We start from the raw sequence: 24,218 nt of genomic DNA, 5'->3' as shown, positions 1-24,218 counted from the left end.
CAAAATAATCAATATAGTACATGTATGCCAAACATTGTTTATAATAAAAGTGAATTTTCTTCTTTAAGTATATTGTACATTCGATATGATGGACATTTTCTCATCAATATCCAGTGGGCTAATTATCATATGTATCTAAATGTAAGCAATAATTTCATGTCGATGTGTCTTTACTTTAAATCACATTCTTAGATATTTATTTAAAACATTTTTATATTGAATGAGATAATCAAATAACATTTCGTACTCAAATAAGGTTGTGAAAAAAACAGATGTAAAACAAAAAATGATGTTATCTGGATTTCGTTGATATCATTTAACTGACCATATTTCTATACATACTGTAAAAGTACAGGCAATAATATACATATGATTAAGTACTATATCAGAATAGATTATAATTAGTGTGGTATTTTCTCCAGAGTTTGAATAATTTCTTTGACAGTGGACGTGTACAATGCATACAATATGTCAATTATGATTACATCATCATACCAAGTAAAGCATTTACTTTAGAATGTAGTATGTATGATACAAGTTGGCGCCTTCATAAAACAGCCACACATTCATGGATAGGAATGATAACCCTAGTGACATCGTGTCGGGCTAGACTATTGATTTCAAAACGAAAGGAGCATACATTGTACATCAACGCATATTTTAAAAGTAGAAATGCACAATTCATATAATATTTATATAGGATCTTATATGAGTGTTCATTTCATATGAGATTTTATGAAACGAGTCTAAGAAGTTCTTATTTTTGCGAGCCTTGAAAAATTAAAACCTCGAGACGAGTTTCATAAAATCTAAGACAATAATGGAAAACCAATTTAGAATATTTTGCTTTTCGCCTGCACTTGATTCCCTTAGCTGATTCCATTAGAAACTTCAATTACAAGTGTACAAAATAGCTGATGATGGCAATTCTCTTTAAACTTTTAGAGTGAATAATGAATCAAATGGTTACATCGGGGCAAATGCTGAACCAATTCACTCCGCTTTGAATACTAAGGGTTGTTGAAAGTATTGAATTTCAATTTTTACTTTCACATAAAGCGTATTATATCTCTCCAAATGCATGTGAACTTAGTTCATAATGGGTCTGCTGGCAAGTAAATAAGTGATTCAACGCTCACAAAAATATAACCAAGATAACTCATACATAAGTACTAACATCTGATTCCTTATCGTTATCCTGAACAGATCAGTCTCAGGTAAAGTCACACCATACACCTGGGGATAAACGTACACATGACTATACTTTAGTCAATATGTGCTATCCACTTTCGAATTTAGAAGTAAAATATGTTGTTAATCAGGTTATCAATTTGTATAATCAATACCTATGCTAAGCTTAAATTTCTTTCTTTCTAAATCTTTAAGTATAACATTTTATCTATCCATAAATTTAAATTAACATATAGCACTTGATTACTTAGTAAATATCTTAATTTTATTCATTCATACACTTACATTCACATATCACTTTGCACTTACAGTCCCACAGAGTACTTTCTTATTTTTCAAAACTTGCATTCACACACATTACTGTCTTAATTGATAAGGTTGCATAAAGCTTAAGTGTAATTGTAATTATTTTCACCAAACTCATATCTGTATACAATAAGGTAGTACAATAAACATATATATATTTAAAACAGCAAATATTATAAAAAAAGGAAACGAACAATCTTTGTTTTCATGTACTTTAATTACAGTTTATAATTTTGTCAATAAGATGTGTTACAGTAATATGTGTTGATTATAGGAAAAGAGAGAAATTATGTATAGATAGACAAAAAACGAAAAGAAAGGGGAAAAAGGAGAAGAAGAAAAGAGAGCAAACAGGGAGAATGTTGTTAAAAATTAGAACAAATTGGGTAGGATGGTAAAACATAAAGTAAACATGTAAATGCAAAAAACATTCTTTTTATAAAACTGGAAACAGTATATTGACTTTGTAAAGGGTTATTACCAGAATGAAATTCTTATATAAGAGTTTTGATTAATTACGGACAAAATAACATGTCTTTGAATCACCTTATAATTCTTTAAAAAAAAAACCAATGACACTTTTATTAACTAGGCAAAGGCGTATAGATTATTTAAAATGTTATACTGACCCATAGACACTTGTGTATACTATATTAGTATGTATCGAATTAGAAGTCTCAGCATTTGATTATACATTGTAGAAAAGTAGTCGTGCATTCTATAAAAAGGAATTATTATAGTGAAAGTATGTTGAAGGTTGTCCTTGATAAAAAACAATCTTCATTGGACCCCTACAAAACAAATTAGGCAAAATGTAGTACAGATTGGACCATACAGTCATGTTACAATAGACCAACCAACATATGTAGATGATGAAGACATCTTGTAATATTTACATTTCCGTTTTCACCTTCCTATATAACCTTACTAACCGGGCAATCGTTTACACTTGCGTAAACGCAGAGGGGCTGCTGCACAAGAACACAAACCGAAACACTGACTTCCGCCCTTATGTGAATGCGCATCCGGTTAGGCCAAAATATATGCCATGACAAAGGTTCGATATCAACATCAGTTTGAATGCAATGGAAAGCATTGTGTTAATATTAAAAACATAAAAAAATGAAAATATATGGAAGAAATGGATTAAAAATGCTTAAGTTATTGTGGAACTATATTTTATTTACTCCCGGAACTTGACACATTTTCCCACCAAATTGGAGCCAGCTGTTTCGCGATTCCCTCAATTACTCAGCTGTTCCATCAATCGTATAACGTTGAAAAAACTAAGTTTTATTTCACCGGAACACTAAATTTAAATGAAATGGTCGGTCGAAATGTAAATATAAGGAATGTTTTTAATTTTTTGTTGTTTACTGGTGTGTAAACTGCATTTTTTGTACAGATATTTCAACATGACACGCTGACGCGCGTCATTTAAAATATCTGTACAAAAAATGCAGTTTACACACCAGTAAACAACAAAAAATAAAAATCATTCCTTAAATAATGTTAACAACATATTATAACCTGTCTTCAGCATGTTGATTGTGAGTGATGGCGTTTGCCTAATTATTTCTATTACTTTTGATGATAAAAAACAATAGTTAAAAAGGTTAATTATGAGTAACCTCATCATGAAGTATCCTGGTTTAACCGTTTCTTATTTGCCTGTTAGAGCGAAGGTGAGGCTTTGGCACAAGGAAGCTACTGAAATAGAACTCGCCCTCACGTATGATATACAGCCCATCAATCTCGCCAGGTAAATATTTACAGTCCTATAGCCCGGGGGTGGGGGCCTGCCTTTCTGGGTCATGTTTTCTGACGAGAACCTGTATTTTTTACGTGCTATAATCTGGCTAGATTTGTAGATGTACATATGGAGCAGTGACCTGAGGTCTTAACCTGATTCTGTAGGGCATATTTCATTTGAACTCTGTTATGGAAGGCAGTTCGAATACGCATTAAAAGAAGTGTGGGTCTTATTCAAATCTACATCTGTTTTATGACCTCGTACTATGATAGGAGACTGTTTATGTCCTAACCATTTATCAGAAGATATCTTATCTTTATATTGATGTGAGTTCCTTTCAGCCCGGGATATATAACACATATATGATATCACATACTTCACGATTTGCCTTAGTTTTAAAGCAAACGTTGTTTTCTTTTCTTTTTTACAGCTTTATATCCCTGCCATTCAAGATGCTAATACCTGAGACCGTTGTTTCGCACAACTGCTGTCTTTGGTGACCAAATAGGCAACACACGACTAATGCCTTAGAATCAAACCTGCTAGTAATGAAGAACATCGGTCCTATATATAACGGACACCTTTTTATAAAGGATAGAATCATCAATCCCATTTGGTACAATTCATTATATAACTGAACTATGTATAAATGGCACCTGTCATTAAAGGATAGATTCATTAATCCCATTTGGTACAATTAATTATATAACTGAATAATGTGTAAAGGACACCTGTCTAAACGGGATAGATTCATCATTCCGTTTTGATACAATTTACTATATAAAGGACAGGTTTGCTATGTACTTGCACGTCATTATTTTGTGAACGCAATTCACGTCGTTTTCCCTGAACAAATGACGTTACGCTCGCAAACACATGGCGTCCTAAACAATACCTACTGCAAGGGCAGATAATTTTGTAATATGCAAATACGGAATACTACAGTTGCTAAAACATTATATAACTGCATTTGTTAAGAGGTTTTATTTAGACCAATGACCAAAGGTTCTCGACTAGATCGTGCACCTGATAGAGAAGCATATGTGAATATCTGTGCTACGGACGTATGCATGCGTGTCTTTTGAGCACCGGAATTTACAATTCTGATTTTATCTCAAAAATAAGCTCCTTTATCACAGTCAAATGCTTCTCGTATCACCAAGATGCATATACAGCAAACATTCAACCTTGAAGAGCAGCGTAAAATACACATGAATGTATTTACTCTCCCCATTCAACTTCTCGTTATCTACTTTCTAATATTTCTTATAGATACATCGATATAAATCATATTGCCTTGATCTATAAATAACTTAAAATCACGATATGCCAACGAAAACGTAGGGCTGATCTAAAGCCCACAGTTATTCACTGAAAGTAAGTATTGTGAGGAAGTAAATGGACCTGGAATGTGCGTGTCTTGCAAGGAGAGGTTTAGGGTAGTTAGGTTATTTGAATATTTGTCAGATTTTTTATATAGATAAAGTAGTTTTTTTTTTTAATTCTACACAAATCCTGCAAAGGTGATACGACTCGTCTATGTTGGTAGTGTGCAGACGTCACATATAGTGGTAAATGGAGAGAAAGTTTGCTACGGAATGAAACGTTGTTGCAACATTAAAAAAAGAACAAAGTGGCGTATAGGTCATTTTTATATGAATTATATTTAATGTATTTGTAGACAATCACTGGTTGTACTTTGTGAATCGCTCCATAACTATAACAGTACAAGATAGATATCAGATGTCAACATATACTAAATGTCCTGACCTTCAACGCGACACGCTGTACTGATAAAAAATGTTAATTGACATTAACAATAAATGTTTCGATATAAATTTGGTAACTACATATTAATCATAATTATGATATATAAACGTATGCGATAGCTGAAAGAGGTCGACCATTGCAATATAATTTAGTTAGAACGTACCGAATTTCAGGTTGACTGTAGTCCTATGTTTTTTGATAACATACAATGAAACATTTTTGAATTAATAGACATCGAAGCGCTTCTGTAAGTATAATAGTTACATATTATCATTGCTTTTAGAATATTGCATGCACGTGGTTCTTATTTCACTCACTCTATTTGTTTCCAAATCTCTATTTTTGTAGGGATATTATTCCGTCATAAACGTGGTAAACCACGAAGTTTGTGTAGCGTGCACGTGTCGAATAACATTTATAACGATATCAATATCATCCCAATACGTTATGATTCAATATTTATATACATTACGTCTGACCGTTATACCAAGTCAGTAACACGTTCGTCACTAAACGTGGTGTGGTAGTTAAACTGAATCAGATACAGGCGGGAAAACATAACACTTAAATATCAGTTCTACTGTTCTGACGGAAGGCGAGTCTGGAATCGGTCAATATGTTTTTGTCAAAACATAAATTTTTATCAAGTTCAATGTTCTCCTTGATATGTTCTCTTATATAACCAAGGAATTGACACGTGAAGGAAGCTTTCTGCCAATGTCTTATTTAACGTGGTTATATTTCATTGATCATATCATAATTATCGGTAGGCAAGGTCATTCGTATTTGATGTGTTCATCTCTACTTTCCATACCGGGCACTATCACAAACCGGATCTCCTACCCGGTTACATTTCATTGAAAGTCACTGTGTGTATCAGGTGCATTTTGTTATTTCTTCATAATAGGGTAGCTATATCACTATTCACTCCATTACTTCATCATTGTTCGAAAATCAGTGGTTTTAAATGTTATGTATCCTGGCGTAGGATGATTGAACAAACTTCTGATCCAATGTTCGTTATTTCAATCATGCTCATTATTATCGAAAATGAATAATTATATAATTGTATATATATACGCTTTAAATTATGTGCATTTATATCTGTCATACACATAATTTGTAAAACTTTGGACCAAGGAACGTTTGATTTTTCGGAAAACCCAGTCTAATATTCTACTATAAAATCTCCAGAACCTTTGTTTTGTTTTTATTACATACGGATTCCGAACAAAATAAGAATAGGATAGGGATCGGTATTACAAACATTTTTATTAGCAGATAACATACAAAATACATTAGAAGCAATTGCAACGAAAGCAAAGTATTTCAATTATTTTAAAAAAGATATAATCCTAAAAAGCTGAAACGCATATGCCTTCATATGAACGACTAAACCACAATCAAACAAATTATGTAATGAGTGTAAATGTATATCTAAAAGTTAATTTCCTACTTTTGAATGAAGTATAATTTGTTTGAAAACGAGAACATTCGGACATAATGACAATTATAAAGTCATAGAACGACATACTCACAAATGTAACTTTTGGTCACAAGTGAAAAAAAGGAGCGACAACAGCGTATCCATCGCGCCACGCAGTTGGTATGACAACCCAAATAGTGTACATGTTTATATCAAGTTCATAGTTATTAAAGAATAACTTAAAATGTATGTATTTGAGTTTGGCATCGTCCTTGAATAATGTAAAAACAATAAAATGAATACCCAATGACGATGATTGTTATATAGCGAAACAGGAAATTGAATATCACTTTTTATGACCACAGATAACCCATGTATAATGTTGATTGTTTGATTTTTCGATAAAGGTATATAATCAGTTAGCACAGCAAAACATAAAAATCTAATGTCTAAATATGTACGTATAATCTATACCTCATATGTTAAACGTAGTTGTCTATATACACAAATATTTCAATATGTGGGTATTGTAAAACTGACAAAAATAACAGCAGGTGACAACGGTAACAGTAACTTGGTATTTTTGACTAAATTTCCACGGTAGAGATATCGAACATAGAATTTAAAGATCAACAATTGTAAAAGGCACATTTAAGGCATTAGTTAAGGAATAGATGTTTATTTTGTTGAGGTTTGAGGGTATAATGATAATGGAGCACGTGTAAATTATGTAACCCCGGCTTTATACCCTCACAACCTCAACAAAATAAACATCTATTCCTTATATTTTAAGTTTTTCAAGTAAATGAATATTATTAATTCCTGCAGCAGTTGCAGATTTTTTTTATTAAATTACCCATATTTTTTTTCCATCCCGTCATCATCAACGAATTCCATTGAACAGCTGATAGGAATCGAGTCATTCATATGTTCCCGCCAAAGGTGGGGTCATGACCCCACGTTGCTACGCCATCGACTATTCACGTAACAATAGAATCGCCGCGCGTGTTGTGCTAAAATTATACACTGATAATGATAATACTAGAAAGCATGATTATTGAGTCCATGTCAGTGCAAACTGTAAATATTCTGATATAAACAGAAAGTTTCAAGGATCTACGTTGAATGGTGTTTGAGTTATAGCATGGAAAAGAAATCTCGAACGGACGACATAACCCTATTAAATATCCCTCGCAAATGCGTTTCGCCAGGAATTAATAAGTTCTTTCCCTACCTTTAGGGTAGGACAGGGTGATCTCTACCCAGGGAGGAGATTCATGACTGTTTAGCCCGAGGTTTACCGAGTGTTGGACTGTCGTGATTCTCGTACAGATTTCCCTCTCTAGGTAGGGAATGATCCTTTTTTTTTGCTCCTGTAATTTCACCAAAAATTGTGAAAGTTTGGGATTTTCTATTCCCCAGGATGTTAACTCAGATGAATGCCGGTATTGTTTATGTAGGCCATGTATTACAAATGAGAGAAACAAAACAATGGTGGGGGAAATAACAGCACATCCACAGCATAAGAAAAAACAATGTTCGGAGAAAAGAAATTTACAAGCGGTTTTGGACAATGCTGTATCATAGAGGAGCCTGGGGAGATCCCCGATATCAAGAAAAAAGAAGCAAGCATTAGGAATTAGGACAGGACAAGGGGAACCTGTGTGGCATAGGCGTGACATAATGCCGGACTGTGTTATCAAACTGGTCAGATTCTGGTTTCCAAATCCTGATGATATGGCATATCTGGGTCATTGTTGGGAATAGATTACATGAACTGTATTTATGGGAAGTGTGAATCTGTCTTGTTTATGACTTGTTTGTGCCTTTGGGATATATTGCCGCCAAAATGCTGATAAGGTAGGGAGTTTGTTTACTTAGCATGCGTAGCTAGGGCCATAGCAACAACACAACTGTAAACTTCCGGCAACAACTTCCGGTAGGCAAACTGGCAAAATTCAAATTTGATTGGCAGTATACAATTTGAAAAGGAAAAAATACTTTTATAGGAAAAACAAGCAAAGTTGATTTTTTTTTATTAAAGATTATGTACATTTTCAGATTCCTCACAAAAATTCATATAAACATGACAAAATATATGTCATATATATTCTTGAATAACATGAATTTGAGTTAATTCTTTCTCTGAATTGAAGGCTGCTAAAGATTTGTATCACCCTCCATTTTCCCAAGTTGTCTCCCTTTTATACCCTGGCCCCGGCCATTAAATATTGCAATTTTTCTGTGTCAAGACTTTGTTAAACTTGTTGCACTGTGGCAAACAAGAATCTAATTCATTTTGAAATATACCGTAGAAATACTGACAATATTGTATAAAACCAGTAAAATATAATGTAAGTGTTTTATCGAGTAAACATCAACGAAATGTAAAGGTAGGTGGGATTGCGATGATCATTGGGTCAAAGTTCAGCACGCCTGTGAAGCACGAGCTCGAGTTCGAATGTGATATTGATTGTCCATTTGGACTTTACAGGTTAGTTTTTATTTCCAACTTCCGGTTTATGACGAGAATATGTTCTAAGCGTGCAGGGTAAGGCAGGGGAATCTGATACTCACCGGAAGTGAGGATATCTTTGTCCGATGGGGTAGAAAAATAGTCCGCAATTTGGAATGTCTTCACGAAGCGAAATAATCATATCTAATATATTTGATGATCAAATGCGTATTGTAGTTATACAAAAAAAGTAGTAATATAATAAAGTCTATGTATGTTGTACTGAATCATGTAGATTCTACGAAAACAGATTATACACCAAATCGTGAGTTTTAATATAAAAAGGGAGATAACTCTTACTGAAGAAGTGATCTTTATCTGATTCTGCGTCGGTTGGCTAAAACACGGTCATTGAAGCGTTTCGGTGATTCTGGTGAACATATGTGATCATTAATTTGCTAAATTTGAACCTGTTGCTAATAGAAGAGACATTTAAAATTAGACCCAACTCAAGGTGTGACTTACGGAAACGGGAAATTAGGAATTGGTTACATGAAATAGAACCAAATTTACTTACAATGTAAAAAATGAATAGCACATATATGTACAGCTACCCAAAACAAACGTTCATGCCCGTCAGGTACATGATAAGCATACCTGGAATTCGGTTAGATAAAATCCTTATTTTACCACATTTGTTTTACTTAAAGGGAGAATTCACTCAGGCTAATTCTTTTACATAACCAAGAAGGCAAAATATGGCATAAATGTATTGTTCTACATTACTTATGAAACATATTACATAAAACATTGACAAATTTAGTATTTTAATTAATATCGTTAAAATATCAAATCGTTGATCAATACGATTAAGCAGGTACAATATGGACGCTGTACCCATACCCGAGCCGAAGTCACGCACGTTAAACAAATAAACTATATAACCACTGAGAAGGTGATAAAATGATTTTTAGGCAAGACAATTTACCTAATAAGGTAAACACACTACTGTTTGAGCGATTTGAGCAGTTCTAGACAAAAGTTGCATTACTCTACGAGCAAAGGACAGTGTTCGGCATACAAGAAGTTCGACCACAATGTGTAATTCTACACACATGTCACATAGAACAGCCATGAGCTTTTCAGGCATATCACAGTAAAACCGACTGATCTAATTTCCAGGACGGCCTTCACATTGGCCTAGTCTCACTATAAATAAACGCTTAAAATGCATTTCATAATAAAACCGGAACATGTAAGAATACAGAGTTTGATAAAAAAAAACAACGCGACAATACTTTTAGCATCCATTTTCAACAATTTACCAAAGTTGGATTCCTTAGCAGAGTGTAGACTTTAAGCCATCGGTTATGTATTCTCCTATTGTACTTTGGGATAACAATGGAGGTTGTCCTTGACCTTATGTGGTTTGGCAGATCATTAGTATTATGCATTGGTACCTGGACGGTGCCGGCTGACGACCTCTGGAGGAGTTGGTCACAGAACACTACCAGTACTGGGTGGCAGTGCACTAACTCCATCTGAAGAAAACTCACGTACGCCATATAACCTGAAAAGTATGTGCATGAAAAGTTCAACAAACTGCCCTTGTAATGATGATATATATATATTTTTCAAAACGGGCATAAATTTTTGTAGGGAAAGTATTCGACAAACTTTTGTTCTCTTGAACATTTAAGCTTAATGATCATACCACAAAATCGTATAAGACTTGGCAAGTAAGAGGATTTCTATACATTGAACAAAACACATTTGTATATTGAATTAAATCACAAAGCAGCTCTATCTATTTTAACAGTCAAAGTACCATAAATGCTATTTCGCTATGACAAAATTTAGCAAATATCAGGACAGAGATGTAGCAATACATGTAGTTGTTTGTAGAATGGTTTGATATTTGTTTATTTGACTCTACCTGTATCCCACGTCTCAAAGCCGTGCATCAGTCCACTCCTGTCTATTCTACCAAAGAGGATCACACCCAAAACGACAGCCTTGACTATTCTCATCAGACATCGGATTAAAGCGATGAGTATGTAGTAAAAGAACATGAAGTATGCCATGTTGTGGTAAGTATCCCTAAAATTAAGTTGACGTGATAGAATAAAACTCAATTATTAGTATCAGAGTCATGTGTGTAACCATTAATCTGTGACTTAAAAAAGGTGTAGAGACTACAACTACCAATAACATTAGTATGGAAACTAAAGACATCCCATGCATGAATCGCTGATCACTGTGTTTAAGTAACATATATCAAATATTTAAACAATACAGAAACGCAACATATGAAAAAAATGTGCTAAAATCAATATTATGTTGGAATTTTGAAGGTTTTTCATTTCCAAAAATCAAATTGCGGATTTCTAACTTCCTGTTATTTTTACTAGCTTACAAAGACGTTTGACTAGTGGTAAGATGGACACCTTCACCACATAGCCACCGTGGTCTGTGCCCTGATAGTGCCAACATAGCCACCATAGTCTGTGACCTGATAGTACCAACATAGCCACCGCGGTCTGTGTCTGATAGTGCCAACATAGCCACCGCAGTCTGTGACCTGATAGTGCCAACATAGCCACCGTGGTCTGTGACCTGATAGTGCCAACACAGCCACCGTGGTCTATGACCTGATAGTGCCAACATAGCCACCGCAGTCTGTGACCTGATAGTGCCAACATAGACACCGTAGTCTGTGACCTGATAGTGTCAACATAGCCACCGTAGTCTGTAACCTGATAGTGCCAACATAGCCACCGTGGTCTGTGACCTGCCAGTGCCAACATAGCCACCGTGGTCTGTGCCTGATAGTGCCAACATAGCTATTGTCGTCTGTGACCTGATAGTGCCAACATAGCCACCGTAGTCTGTGACCTGATAGCGCCAACATAGCCACCGTTGTCTGTGACCTGCCAGTGCCAACAAAGCCACCGTGGTCTGTGACCTGATAGTGCCAACATAGCCACCGTGGTCTGTGACCTGATAGTGCCAACATAGCCACCGTAGTCTGTGACCTGATAGTGCCAACATAGCCACCGTAGTCTGTGACCTGATAGTGCCAACATAGCCACCGTAGTCTGTGACCTGATAGTGCCAACATAGCCACCGTAGTTTGTGACCTGATAGTGCCAACATAGCCACCGTAGTCTGTGACCTGATAGTGCCAACATAGCTTTTGGTTTGGTTTGGTTTGTTTATTTTTACGTCCTATTAACAGCCAGGGTCATGTAAGGACGTGCCAGGTTTGTTGGTGGAGGAAAGCCGGAGAAAACCACCGACCAGCGGTCAGTACCTCGCAACTCCCCCACATGGGATTAGAACCCGCATCCCAGAGGTGGAGGGCCTGTGGTAATATGTCGGAACATCTTAACCACTCGGCCACCGCGGCCAACATAGCCACCGTAGTCTGTGACCTGATAATGCCAACATAGCCACCATAGTCTTTGACCTGATAGTGCCAACATAGCCACCGCGGTCTGTGCCTGACAGTGCCAACATAGCCATTGTCGTCTGTGACCTGATAGTTCCAACACAGCCACCGTGGTCTGTGACCTGATAGTGCCCACACAGCCACCGTGGTCTATGACCTGATAATGCCAACATAGCCACCGTAGTCTGTGACCTGATAATGCCAACATAGCCGCCGTAGTCTGTGACCTAATAGTGCCAACATAGCCACCGTAGTCTCTGACCTGATAGTGCCAACATAGCCACCGTGGTCTGTGACCTGATAGTGCCAACATAGCCACCGTAGTCTGTGACCTGATAGTGCCAACATAGCCACCGTGGTCTGTGACCTGATAGTGCCAACACAGCCACCGTGGTCTATGACCTGATAGTGCCAACATAGCCACCATAGTCTGTGACCTGATAGTGCCAACATAGCTACCGTAGTCTGTGACCTGATAGTGCCAACACAGCCACCGTGGTCTATGACCTGATAGTGCCAACATAGCCACCGTAGTCTGTGACCTGATAGTGCCATTATAGCCACCGTAGTCTGTGAACTGATAGTGCAAACATAGCCACCGTGGTCTGTGACCTGATAGTGCTTAAATAGCCACCGTAGCCTGTAACCTGATAGTGCCGACATAGCCACCGTAGTCTGTGACCTGCCAGTGCCAACATAGCCACCGTGGTCTGTGACCTGATAGTGCCAACATAGCCACCGTGGTCTGTGACCTGATAATGCCAACATAGCCACCGTGGTCTGTAACCTGATAGTGCCAACATAGCCACCGCGGTCTGTGCCTGATAGTGCCAACATAGCCACCGTAGTCTGTGACCTGCCAGTGCCAACATAGCCACCGTGGTCTGTGATCTGATAGTGCCAACATAGCCACCATGGTCTGTGACCTGATAGTGCCAACATAGCCACCGTAGTCTGTGACCTGATAGTGCCAACATAGCCACCGTAGTCTGTGACCTGATAGTGCCAACATAGCCACCGTAGTCTGTGACCTGATAGTGCTAACATAGCCACCGTAGTTTGTGACCTGATAGTGCCAACATAGCCACCGTATTCTGTGACCTGTGGTTTGGTTTGTATATTTTTACGTCCTATTAACAGCCAGGGTCATGTAAGGACGTGCCAGGTTTGTTGGTGGAGGAAAGCCGGAGTACCCGGAGAAAAACCACCGACCAGCGGTCAGTACCTCGCAACTGCCCCACACGGGATTCGAACCCGCATCACAGAGGTGGAGGGCCGGTGGTAATCTGTCGGAATATCTTAACCACTCGGCCACCGCGGCCAACATAGCCACCGTAGTCTGTGACCTGATAGTGCCGACATAGCCACCATAGTCTGTGACCTGATAGTGCCAACATAGCCACCGCGGTCTGTGCCTGACAGTGCCAACATAGCCATTGTCGTCTGTGACCTGATAGTGTCAACATAGCCACCGTGGTCTGTTACCTGATAGTTCCAACACAGCCACCGTTGTCTGTGACCTGATAGTGCCAACACAGCCACCGTGGTCTATGACCTGATAGTGCCAACATAGCCACCGTAGTCTGTGACCTGATAGTGCCAACATAGCCGCCGTAGTCTGTGACCTGATAGTGCCAACATAGCCACCGTAGTCTCTGACCTGATAGTGACAACATAGCCACCGTTGTCTGTGACCTGCCAGTGCCAACATAGCCACCGTAGTCTATGACCTGATAGTGCCAACATAGCCACCGTAGTCTGTGACCTGATAGTGCCAACATAGCCACCGTGGTCTGGGACCTGATAGTGCCAACATAGCCACCGTGGTCTGGGACCTGATAGTGCCAACACAGCCACCGTGGTCTATGACCTGATAGTACCAACATAGCCACCGTAGTCTGTGACCTGATAGTGTTAACATAGGCATCGTGGTCTGTGACCTGATAGTGCCAACAAGCTTGGCTTAAGATTAAACTACAACTTACCTATTTTTCAAAGATAACACTTTGTTGGTTTTGCCGGTTTCTGTGTTAAGCACGTCATGATCGTGCAGGAGCCATCTTTTAGATATGAATTTCTGAACTATAGAAATCAACAGCCGTATAGCTGTTGTTGATCTGAAACATGTTAACAAAAACGACATTGGTTGATAAACTTAATATTCATAAACCGAACTACATGAAAACTTATTGATAATATGCTATTCATTTTGTTTATTTTAAAGTTATATGTACAATACTGGACGAAAATTAGTATACCCGGTATGTTTGTTTCTTTAAGTGATCTGTTAAAAACCAGACAAACATGTGGGATACCTTATAAACATCAGTTACAACACATAATTTATGCATGGTAAAAGTCTTATTTTAAGCCATTTAATCATAAATCACTTTACAATAAGTAATAACACCGTAAAAATAAAACTACAGACCACAGACTGGCTTCATGGCCTGATCGTATGTACTCATTTCACTGCACCTTAGATGTAAATATAATAATTTTTGACAGTTTCATCTTTTTTTAATACTTGAAGAATTCGAAACGGTGGTAACTTGTGGTGGGGAATAACCTATTAAAAGCTCCCCTTGCACATAACTCTAACTGAAATGAAATCACTAGATGTACATGAAGTAAATGATAATATTAGCAACGTATTCGGTGACATAATTCATGATCATATAATAACTGTGTAATTATGTTCATATTTATACGACTAGCAGAATCATTTATGGTCGAAGTTCTCAAGGATCATGTTACTTTTGTCCGCTTTCCCTTTATTCTATGTAATGAATACTCCGCATATAGTGACAATATACTTACACCAGTGTCAGAAAAGGTTGGAGAAAAACCAATTGGACTTTGCCGAGAATTGGCAAAACTACGAGACAGGCTATCAGAACGCAGGCGATGAAAAAGACAATGATATGTATCTGATAACCTGTGAATGAAATCAAAATGCACTAAAATATGGTGTCACCTAAAATTGGCTAGTTAATAGCATGCTTATAAAATGAAATTATTTAATATTTTTAGAGCGACTATTTGATATAAAACATATGAAACTTTGTAAATGATCGTTATAGGCTATAGTCTACGTTCTTCGATGGTCATGCGACCAGTCACCAATGTGTATTTAATTTAAAACAGATTGAACACATGATGCTTCAGTAATAATAAGGCGCGCAATGAACATTTTGAATAGCAAATAATAAAATAATCCATTAATTATTTAGTAGGCACTTTATTTGGTTTCTCATTCTGATAATTTTTATTTTAGAGTGAATTGCAATACTCACCCCAAATCAGATATGCTATTTGGTAACCCGGATAATGTAAATTGTCAGTCTGAAAATTGTAAAATACTCTCAGAAAAAAATGAATTGGTAGCAATATTTTCAAATCAGAGGAAATAGAATTAATTTTCAAATGAAATCATTTAACTAGTAATGTTCGTCTCTATTACTGACATTATTGTCAATATCAGGTTAATCAATGGATTAGTTTGTGATGATTTCTGTTGGCGTTGCCTCCCTTGGGTAGTATGTGGTAAACGTTGGTGATACATGTACTTCAATTTTACTAATTAAGTTGGATTGATTTGCCAAAATGGTAAAATATACCTTACAATATTGAGGCGATATAAAAACAATTTAATAGGCTCATGCAGATTATTTTTATAGAGTACTGAACAATGAATTAGAACTGCAAGTGAGGTATACCACTGATAGTAAACATGAATCTATATTGCAAAGAATCACGCAGATATTCGTTTGGTGTGTGTCCTCGGCTCAGTTATAACCGGAACAACTTAAGCCTCATTAATTAATCAAAATGTGTCAGTTATAACCGGAACAAGAACGTTAATCCTTATCGACCAATGATGCGTGGAGCTCGATACTTTGCTCGTTTTGACATTGGCGAACACTAACTTGTTTTGAGATTGAAATTGGTCACTATATATTATATATATAAGTACACATCAATTATATTTATACTATAGATGTTGTTTGATGAATGAGTGATTATGTTCAAATGTTACATACATGTTCATGTTAATAGAGTATTTAGATGTAGATAATAATTGTGTACAATATATATATATATATATGTGTGTGTGTGTGTGTGTGTGTGTGTGTATGTGTGTGTGTGTGTGTGTGTGTGTGTGTGTGTGTGTGTGTGTGTGTGTGTGTGTGTGTGTGTGTGTGTGTGTGATGGTGTATGTGTAGGTATGTAAGTATGTATGTGTGTGTGTGTGTGTGTGTGTGTGTGTGTGTGTGTGTATGTATGTATGTATGTATATATATATGTATGTATGTATGTATGTATGTATGTATGTATGTATGTGATGGTGTGTATGTATGTATGTATGTATGTATGTATGTATGTATGTATGTATGTATGTATGTATGCATGTATGTATGTTGCATGAATCGGTATTTTTATGAAAATAAAAAGAATAAAAGAAAATGCTCAAAAAATTTAATATTCTCAACTCTGAGTGGAAAAAAGAATTAAAAAAAGTACTGTGTAAAAAATCCTGAAAAGGGGCGGCTTGAAAAGGCTGTCTGGTGACGTGCACGTTACATAGTGGTGTCGGTGCCGGTGTGTGAACGGCCCTGGGTCAGAAGCTCCTGAATAAGGGGACGCCTGAAAAGGTAACTCTGGTACGACTTTTTTTTAATATTTAGCCTTTACCATTACTGTGATAGCTGACTGATGATATGCCTCGTTCGGAATGACGGAGAAATCTCCCCTATAGAGTGCCATCATGTTCCTCCGATAGGAAACCATAATTTGGAAAATGGAAATCCCAGATAGTAGGGTGGCTAATATCAGCGATACGTAGAAGGATACTATAAACAGAAATAAACTTTAAATATACTAACGGCTTAGCAAAGACAGAGAGTTTGTCAACATGTGTGGTATGAAACTGAAAACTATATTTTACATTAGAAACAAAACTCAAGGATCTTTTTTAATTATGACCAATACATAGATCTACACGTTATTGATTACTTATGTAAACATGTACTCTTACAAATGAAAATGTGTGTTATTTTAATCACTTCTATGGAAGACCAATATATGATAAGGTCTAAATATCAATAAGCCTTCAAATCAAATCATATCAGTTTTTCATTGTTGAAGGACCTATGCGAAGAAAGGACGTGTTAGGCGCCATTAACAGTACACTGGAAACGCCAAATTTAACCACACCGAAATTAAACCACCCTATTTTAATACAACAAGGCCAAATAAAAAAAAATTTCACGACGACAAAATATCCCAATTTACGGTACGTTAAATTTTCGAGGATAGTACACAATAAGTAATGTGGAAATCCAAAATGATTGCCAAATGAACATTTAAATCAGACAAATGAGAACTGTCTCTAGTGTTTTTGTGCGCGAGTGATATCTAAAATGATTTTCACTTGAGGAATTCATAGGCCGATGAAGCATAGTTTACATGTAGGTCCGTTCATAATTCCATCAGGATAACCGACATATTGAATTTTGACCAAACACACGTAAAACTGAAAATCAATATCTGTCTTTACCTTGAAGTTGACACATTATGCAATAACCTAATTCTAGTGTGACCCATTAAACTCTAGGTAAATTACGTTTACAGTCGATTTTCTTTATTCATACGATATCACATTTTCATCTTCACATTGACACTTTTCATTTACTTCTTGTAAAGTTTGATCATCATATTAACACTTACCTGTCAGAACGTCGCAAAATAATTTAACTCCATCTTTGAATTCCAAAAAGATTGAAGAATTTTTAAAATGATCGTCGACAAACCCATCCAATAATATTATCAAATGCGTTCCAACTCCGAATACAGATACTGTCACCTATCGGAAATAAAAAAGATGTTTTACACAGGAAATATGAAGCACACTTGAGCATTGTTTATCACCATTAATTATCTTACTGTTACAAACAATGGTATCAAAGTAACGGTAGGTTCATTTTCTGTTGACTTAACATCAACGTTATCAGCAGTGGCGACTAAATTAGGGATACAGATTTGTTTACATGCCTCAGGATTTTTTAGCGTTCGTACTCGGTCAATTGGACAAGTATAGCCTGTGGTTCGGTATGACGAATACATCTTTATTCACATGTTCTAAGAACGTTTATATTTTTGCTAGTGATTTTTGTCACTTTGTTCGCTGTCAAACTGCTCGCGGTGTGCCAATTGTATGCGCTATGCATCTAAAATGGCATCATTTGTAGATGTCCACGCGTAAATATACGAATGAAGCGAACATGAAAAAGCCACGAACTGCTACTTGCAGAGTTATATATTTTGGGAGGTGCTCCTGTTACTGTTCATATCCGTTCCAGTATATGCTAATACCTGGTATGTTACGTAGCAACGATCTAGCTATCATAAAGAGACCAAGAAAGACTAAATCAGTCTCTTTTAATACACCCGCCTTACGAATCCACATTTCTCTAATTGAGTATCGTTCCCAATAAACCTTAATTGTTTGTAAGACAATACTGATACATGAAATATGAAACAAATTTGACCGCTTAGTCTACATTTTTATGCTACATTTTGGAGAATGATTTACTACTCGTTATTTGGCCATTCCTCCCAATATAAGCAATGCTACATTTTAATCAGATTATGTGATATTGCTGTGTATATAGAATACAAACCTGATATAGGCATAAAAGAGCCACAGTAAATGTGACAACCACCCGATGTGAGTATCTGAAGGGTCGCTCTTTCTTGTAGCTTAGTTGTATGGTATCAAGAAGTTTGTTTATATACTGACTGAAAGGAAAATATATTTTATTTAACAATAGAAATAACCATAACAGTAACAAAATGAGTACATGCATAATCTGACTACTTTCACACTCACAAAAATATGTCATGAAATCCGCGCCATAGTGGGCAATACATTATGTTTCCTTTTTAGCACTGACTAGTAATAATTTTGTTTTTATACATACTCTACTATTATCATTCAGAAACAGCTGATGCGTGACTTACCCAGGTGATGTCGAGTTGTCTGGCTTTAGAAATAACATTCTGACATGTTGTATTTGTTTCGCATTCGCAAGGCGGTCATTTTCTGCCTACAGAAATAGAATACAAAACGTATGAAACTGAGTTTCATTTCCATTCTTTTGTTTTTATTTATCTATTAATTCATTTATATTCATTTCAAAATACACGTCTTTTTCATATCTTCTATTTTAATAATGCGCATGATTATTTGATTGTTTTTTTTGAATATTGGTTGTTACCTTCTCCATCCGTTTTTTTAAACTAGCCAGTTATTTATATTTTAAAAATCTCGATTTTCTTGTTTAACTTACTCACAGGACCTTTAATATCAAATCGTAATAATATAATATGCATAGTACATTATATACCTAGTTTGGTATATTTTCAAGATAATTGAATACATCTAATATATAAAACAAACAGCATCTATAATGATTAACATTTTCAAAATCAGTGTGAAAATGTGATATAAATATACTACTCAAAATTTGCTAAGGATCACTTTTATTTTGTAGTATATTATTTTCATGTAATTGTACAATATTCATAAAAATACTTTAATGATGTCTTTAAGATGTCTAAACACAGTTTCCAACAGGAAAACTATGGAATTTTCACGAGTGCTCGATACATTACTTGCGAAAGAGAGCTACCCCCAAAAATCACAAAAACACGGCAATGAGAGCGAAAATGAAATTCGCGTGAAATCAGTTTTCTCGTGTAATTTTCATTTCATTACATTGTGTGACGTCCCCTAGCTTCAATAAGACTTCGACATTGCCGACGCATGCTCGCAATTAAGTCCCGTTTCCGGTTTTGCTTGATGGATGCCCATTCCTCTTGCAGGGCCTGTTCCATGTTTTTGCAATGACCTTTGATGGAAAACGCGGGAAGAAATGGATTACTGTAGCATGTCCTACACGTGCTCTATCGGATTTAGATCCGGGGAACGCGCAGGCCAGTCCATGCGTTCGATAGTTTCCCTCTGAAGTTCGTCTTCAGAGGTTTATTAATGCTACGTCACTACAAAATGAGTTCATAAACGCCACTGGAACTCGAATATCTACGCAATCTGTACATAATCATACAGACTGAGGTTCCGTAGACCTGCAGAGAGGATTCCCTTGACTGCTAGGCATGCTCAAGCTACACTTACATGGGCCTACGATCATGCGAGATGGACTATCAGAGACTGGAGCCCTGTTCTGTTCACAGACAAGTCCAGATTCTGTCTCGACTTCACAGACAGGCATGCTAGAATGTGGAGACTACCAAATGAACGATTTCCTACATCCAACGTCTCCGAACACGACCGACATGGCGGCGGGTCTGTAATGGTCTGGGGCGGTATAAGTGTCCAAAGAAAACAGATCTCCATGTCTTTCCGAACGACAATTTGATAGCCCAGAGGTACTGCGATGAAGTCCTCGATGTCTACATTAGACCATATGCTGGTGTTATCGGTCCGGAATTCATTCTAATGGATGATAACGCTCATCCACATAGAGCTCGGGTCACCGTCGCCTGTCTTCAGAGGAAAACTATCGAACGTATGGACTGGCTTGCTCGTTCTCCGGATCCAAATCCGACAGAGCACATGTGAGTCATGCTACAGGAATCCATTTCTTCCCGCGTTTACCAGCCAAGGTCACCGCAAGAACTTGGAAAGGTTCTGCGAGAGGAATGGGCATCCATCCAGCAAAACCGGAAACGGGACTTAATTATAATTGCGAGCATGCGTCGGCGATGTCACAGTGTTGTTGAAGCTAGGGGACGTCACACAATATGCTGAAATGAAAATTACACGAGAAAACTGTTTTAACGCGAATTTCATTTTCGCTCCCATTGCCGTGTTTTTGTGATTTTGGGGGGTAGCTCTGTTTCGCAAGTAATGTATCGAGCACTCGTGAAAAATCCATAGTTTTTCTGTTGGAGCCCGTGTTTAGACATCTTAAAGACATCATTAAATCATTTTTATGAATATTGTACAATTACATGAATTTGATATACTGAAATATAAAAGTGATCCTTAGCAAATTTTGAGTAGTATAAGTTAAATGATATATCTACATTAACAGATTATTTAGTATAGATGGAAGTGAACGTCAAACTAACCTTATCTAGTACTGCTAGCTCCATACATCCCGTATGTCCCTAAATTAATGAGAGAAATGCTCCGTTAGATGTGGAATAATCATGATATTGCACAGCAACATATTTGCTAGTTATATATAACTAACTCGATATAACGTGTAAAATTTGGTATATATTCGATTCAAATAATCTAAGAGTTTTGAAACTTTTTCTTACGACTATTTATAGACTAATTGTTTATGTTGTTATAATATTGTGACGGTATCTATACCAACAACTTACGTTTCTATAGGCATGAAATGTGTTTTTTATATCTGTTGCCAACATATAGAGGAATCTGAGAGCGAGATACAGCAGGCACACTACTTGTGGTATGTGCATAGCTATTAATGTCCCAGTCAACATCTGTATTAAACAAACATCAAAACATTTCATTAGTACGGTTTATAACATGTAATTAATTATTTCAATCGGTGTGAAAATTAGCGAAGTAATATGCCGTCATTGTCTTCCGTTTTTAGTCAATATTGATAAATGCATAGCACAGACAATCAAAACAACTCCATATCAAGCCTTCAACGAGAATATGTATACAATTGTCATGTATCTATTTGAAGACTTACTGTCGAAGGGAATCGTGTTACCCAGTTAAAACACACGTTGATTAAACAACATCTTTTGCGTAAATCAGTTTTACTGTTCACCCTTTTCATGAACAAAAGACATTAAAATCATTACATGATCATAGAAGAAAACCAAACTTTATTCATAACTCTAACGTCTGACTTCGAGTAAACAGGCCGCCCCTTTGAGGAAGTGTTTGGCTTCAGTTCCGTGGCCACAACGTCAAGGTATATAAAAGTAATGTTGTTTTGCTCCTGCTTAGCGTTCAGCTTGCAGGGAGTGGGACGACAGGTTGTCCAGTTGTCAGTATAATGCTAGCGGTTGGGGTGTGCTGTTACAAATGTAGGTGATTTTGGCAATATGTTTCAGTGAAATAGCACCATTGTAATAGTGAAAATTAGTTTATCCCATAACTATACATGTTTAACAATGGAAAAACATGTGATAAATTCTATAGCAGTTGGTTATCGTTTATGTTTACACACCTCAGAGTATATACAGTTATAGTTATGGGAAAAACAAGTTCCCCAACACGTGACTGTTGTTTAATATAGTTTATCTAAACTATCGTTAGTTAATTTTCAAATTTTCAAAATACATTCGCTAAACCTCGTTTTTTTAATTTAAAAATTAAATAACTCGAGTTTGATAACAATGAAGAACAACGATCACTTGTTATTTCACTATTATAATGTGACATATCACGATCATACTGCAGCCTCCTAAAACACATTATCACTTCACACACATCATTTCTTTCATACTTGACAGGGTTATCCTGTGATTGCTAGAGAAAAGATAAATTTCCCTATCCCAATGAAAGACAGCTCACACGCGCTAGACAATGACGTCAATGATACAATCGGCGAGCATTTTTACGCACAGTGACGTTCGTATCGACTGAATTTTCACCATTTCTTGTTAAAGTTTGTGAGAAAAAGAATCTTACATGGGCCAGTCAGGTTGACAGGGATATCTCAACCCTCGTGAAAGATTTTGACCATCAACCCTCAGCAAGCCTCGGGTTGATTAGCCAAAATATTTCACTCTGGTTGAGATATCCCTGTCCACTTGACAGACCCATGTAAGATTCAATTATTCATGGGAAAATAACCGAAGATAACCTTAACTTATATTGGAAGTTTAAACATAATCAACCAACTTACTTACCCATTTAGACTGTTTGATACATATTACATAAATCTGGAATCTTAACGAAGTTAGACCGAGCCTACAATGGGAAGGTCAATATAACCGTTATTACAAGTGGTAAAGCGTAGGTGATGCTTTATCCAACACTCAAATAACTTCAAAATGATATTTACTTGCTATTTTGATAAATTTAACTGTAAGAAAAGTATAATACCTTTCAATGAATTAGAATTATCTAGTTTTATAGCATACTTTTACATTTTTATGTACATTGTATTCAATAATATTTTAATGTTAAAAATTAAATTGGTGTCTTATATTTTTCCATAACGATTGAAATTCGTTGTCAATTTTCACACAAGTTTTACATGTTGTTTTGCCAGATTGTAAAGGTATATTACCATAGAGTAGAGTAGCCCAGACCAATGGTAGAATGGACGAATCTGAAGCTAGGAGTCAGACATACAAACAGGGGGTAGAAGGTTAACCCAATTACAACGGACAAGGGTATGGTAAATAGAACTGAAAGCAAAATGGGAATAAATGTTAACTTCAATACAATAAATAAGTTTAAGAGTTGTCAATTGTGCTTCTATTCGTCTCTATTAATCTATTTTCTATAGCGATATTCTCAAGGTTGCGATGGCCGCCGCGACCTACCGTATCTCGACTTCAACAGTTAGTAGTTACTGGTGCTGCTAATCGCTTGTATAATACCATAGTTTGATTGGTTTATCACTTTTCATTGCTATATAAAAAGGAATGTGTTTGCTCTGTATTTCTGTAGTTATCACAAATGTTCTCACAAGAAGCATACTCGACAAAAATATAGGTACGGCCGTCAACAAGTAACATGAGCTGTTGCCTCTTCCTCCATTAATACTTTGAAGTTGTTGAAATGTGTACTCTCCTACGATATTTAACTAACATCATTATGCCAACATACACTAAACAT

At 36.4% G+C, this 24,218-nt stretch overlaps 1 protein-coding gene across 1 annotated transcript in view; it reads right to left on the bottom strand.

Annotated features, from left to right (window-relative positions):
* Positions 1–6,273: 6,273 nt before the first annotated feature.
* Positions 6,274–24,218, bottom strand: part of LOC138315669 (stimulated by retinoic acid gene 6 protein-like) — a 32,358-nt gene continuing 14,413 nt past the window's right edge. Inside the window, exons 5-17 of the mRNA XM_069256854.1 lie at positions 23,665–23,785; positions 23,282–23,342; positions 21,770–21,892; positions 21,509–21,547; positions 19,376–19,461; positions 19,036–19,153; positions 18,083–18,218; positions 17,048–17,205; positions 15,649–15,697; positions 15,173–15,290; positions 14,338–14,469; positions 10,838–11,001; positions 6,274–10,471 (exon numbers count right to left, since the gene is read on the bottom strand). Of these exons, the coding sequence (XP_069112955.1) occupies positions 10,215–10,471; positions 10,838–11,001; positions 14,338–14,469; positions 15,173–15,290; positions 15,649–15,697; positions 17,048–17,205; positions 18,083–18,218; positions 19,036–19,153; positions 19,376–19,461; positions 21,509–21,547; positions 21,770–21,892; positions 23,282–23,342; positions 23,665–23,785 (1,562 nt within the window). The 3' untranslated portion in view covers positions 6,274–10,214. The remainder of the gene's footprint in view (positions 10,472–10,837; positions 11,002–14,337; positions 14,470–15,172; positions 15,291–15,648; positions 15,698–17,047; positions 17,206–18,082; positions 18,219–19,035; positions 19,154–19,375; positions 19,462–21,508; positions 21,548–21,769; positions 21,893–23,281; positions 23,343–23,664; positions 23,786–24,218) is intronic.

Source organism: Argopecten irradians, chromosome 2 (assembly GCF_041381155.1).
Source record: "Argopecten irradians isolate NY chromosome 2, Ai_NY, whole genome shotgun sequence".
In the NCBI taxonomy this organism is placed as follows: Eukaryota; Metazoa; Mollusca; class Bivalvia; order Pectinida; family Pectinidae; genus Argopecten; species Argopecten irradians.
This window is presented reverse-complemented; position numbering and strand designations above follow the sequence as displayed.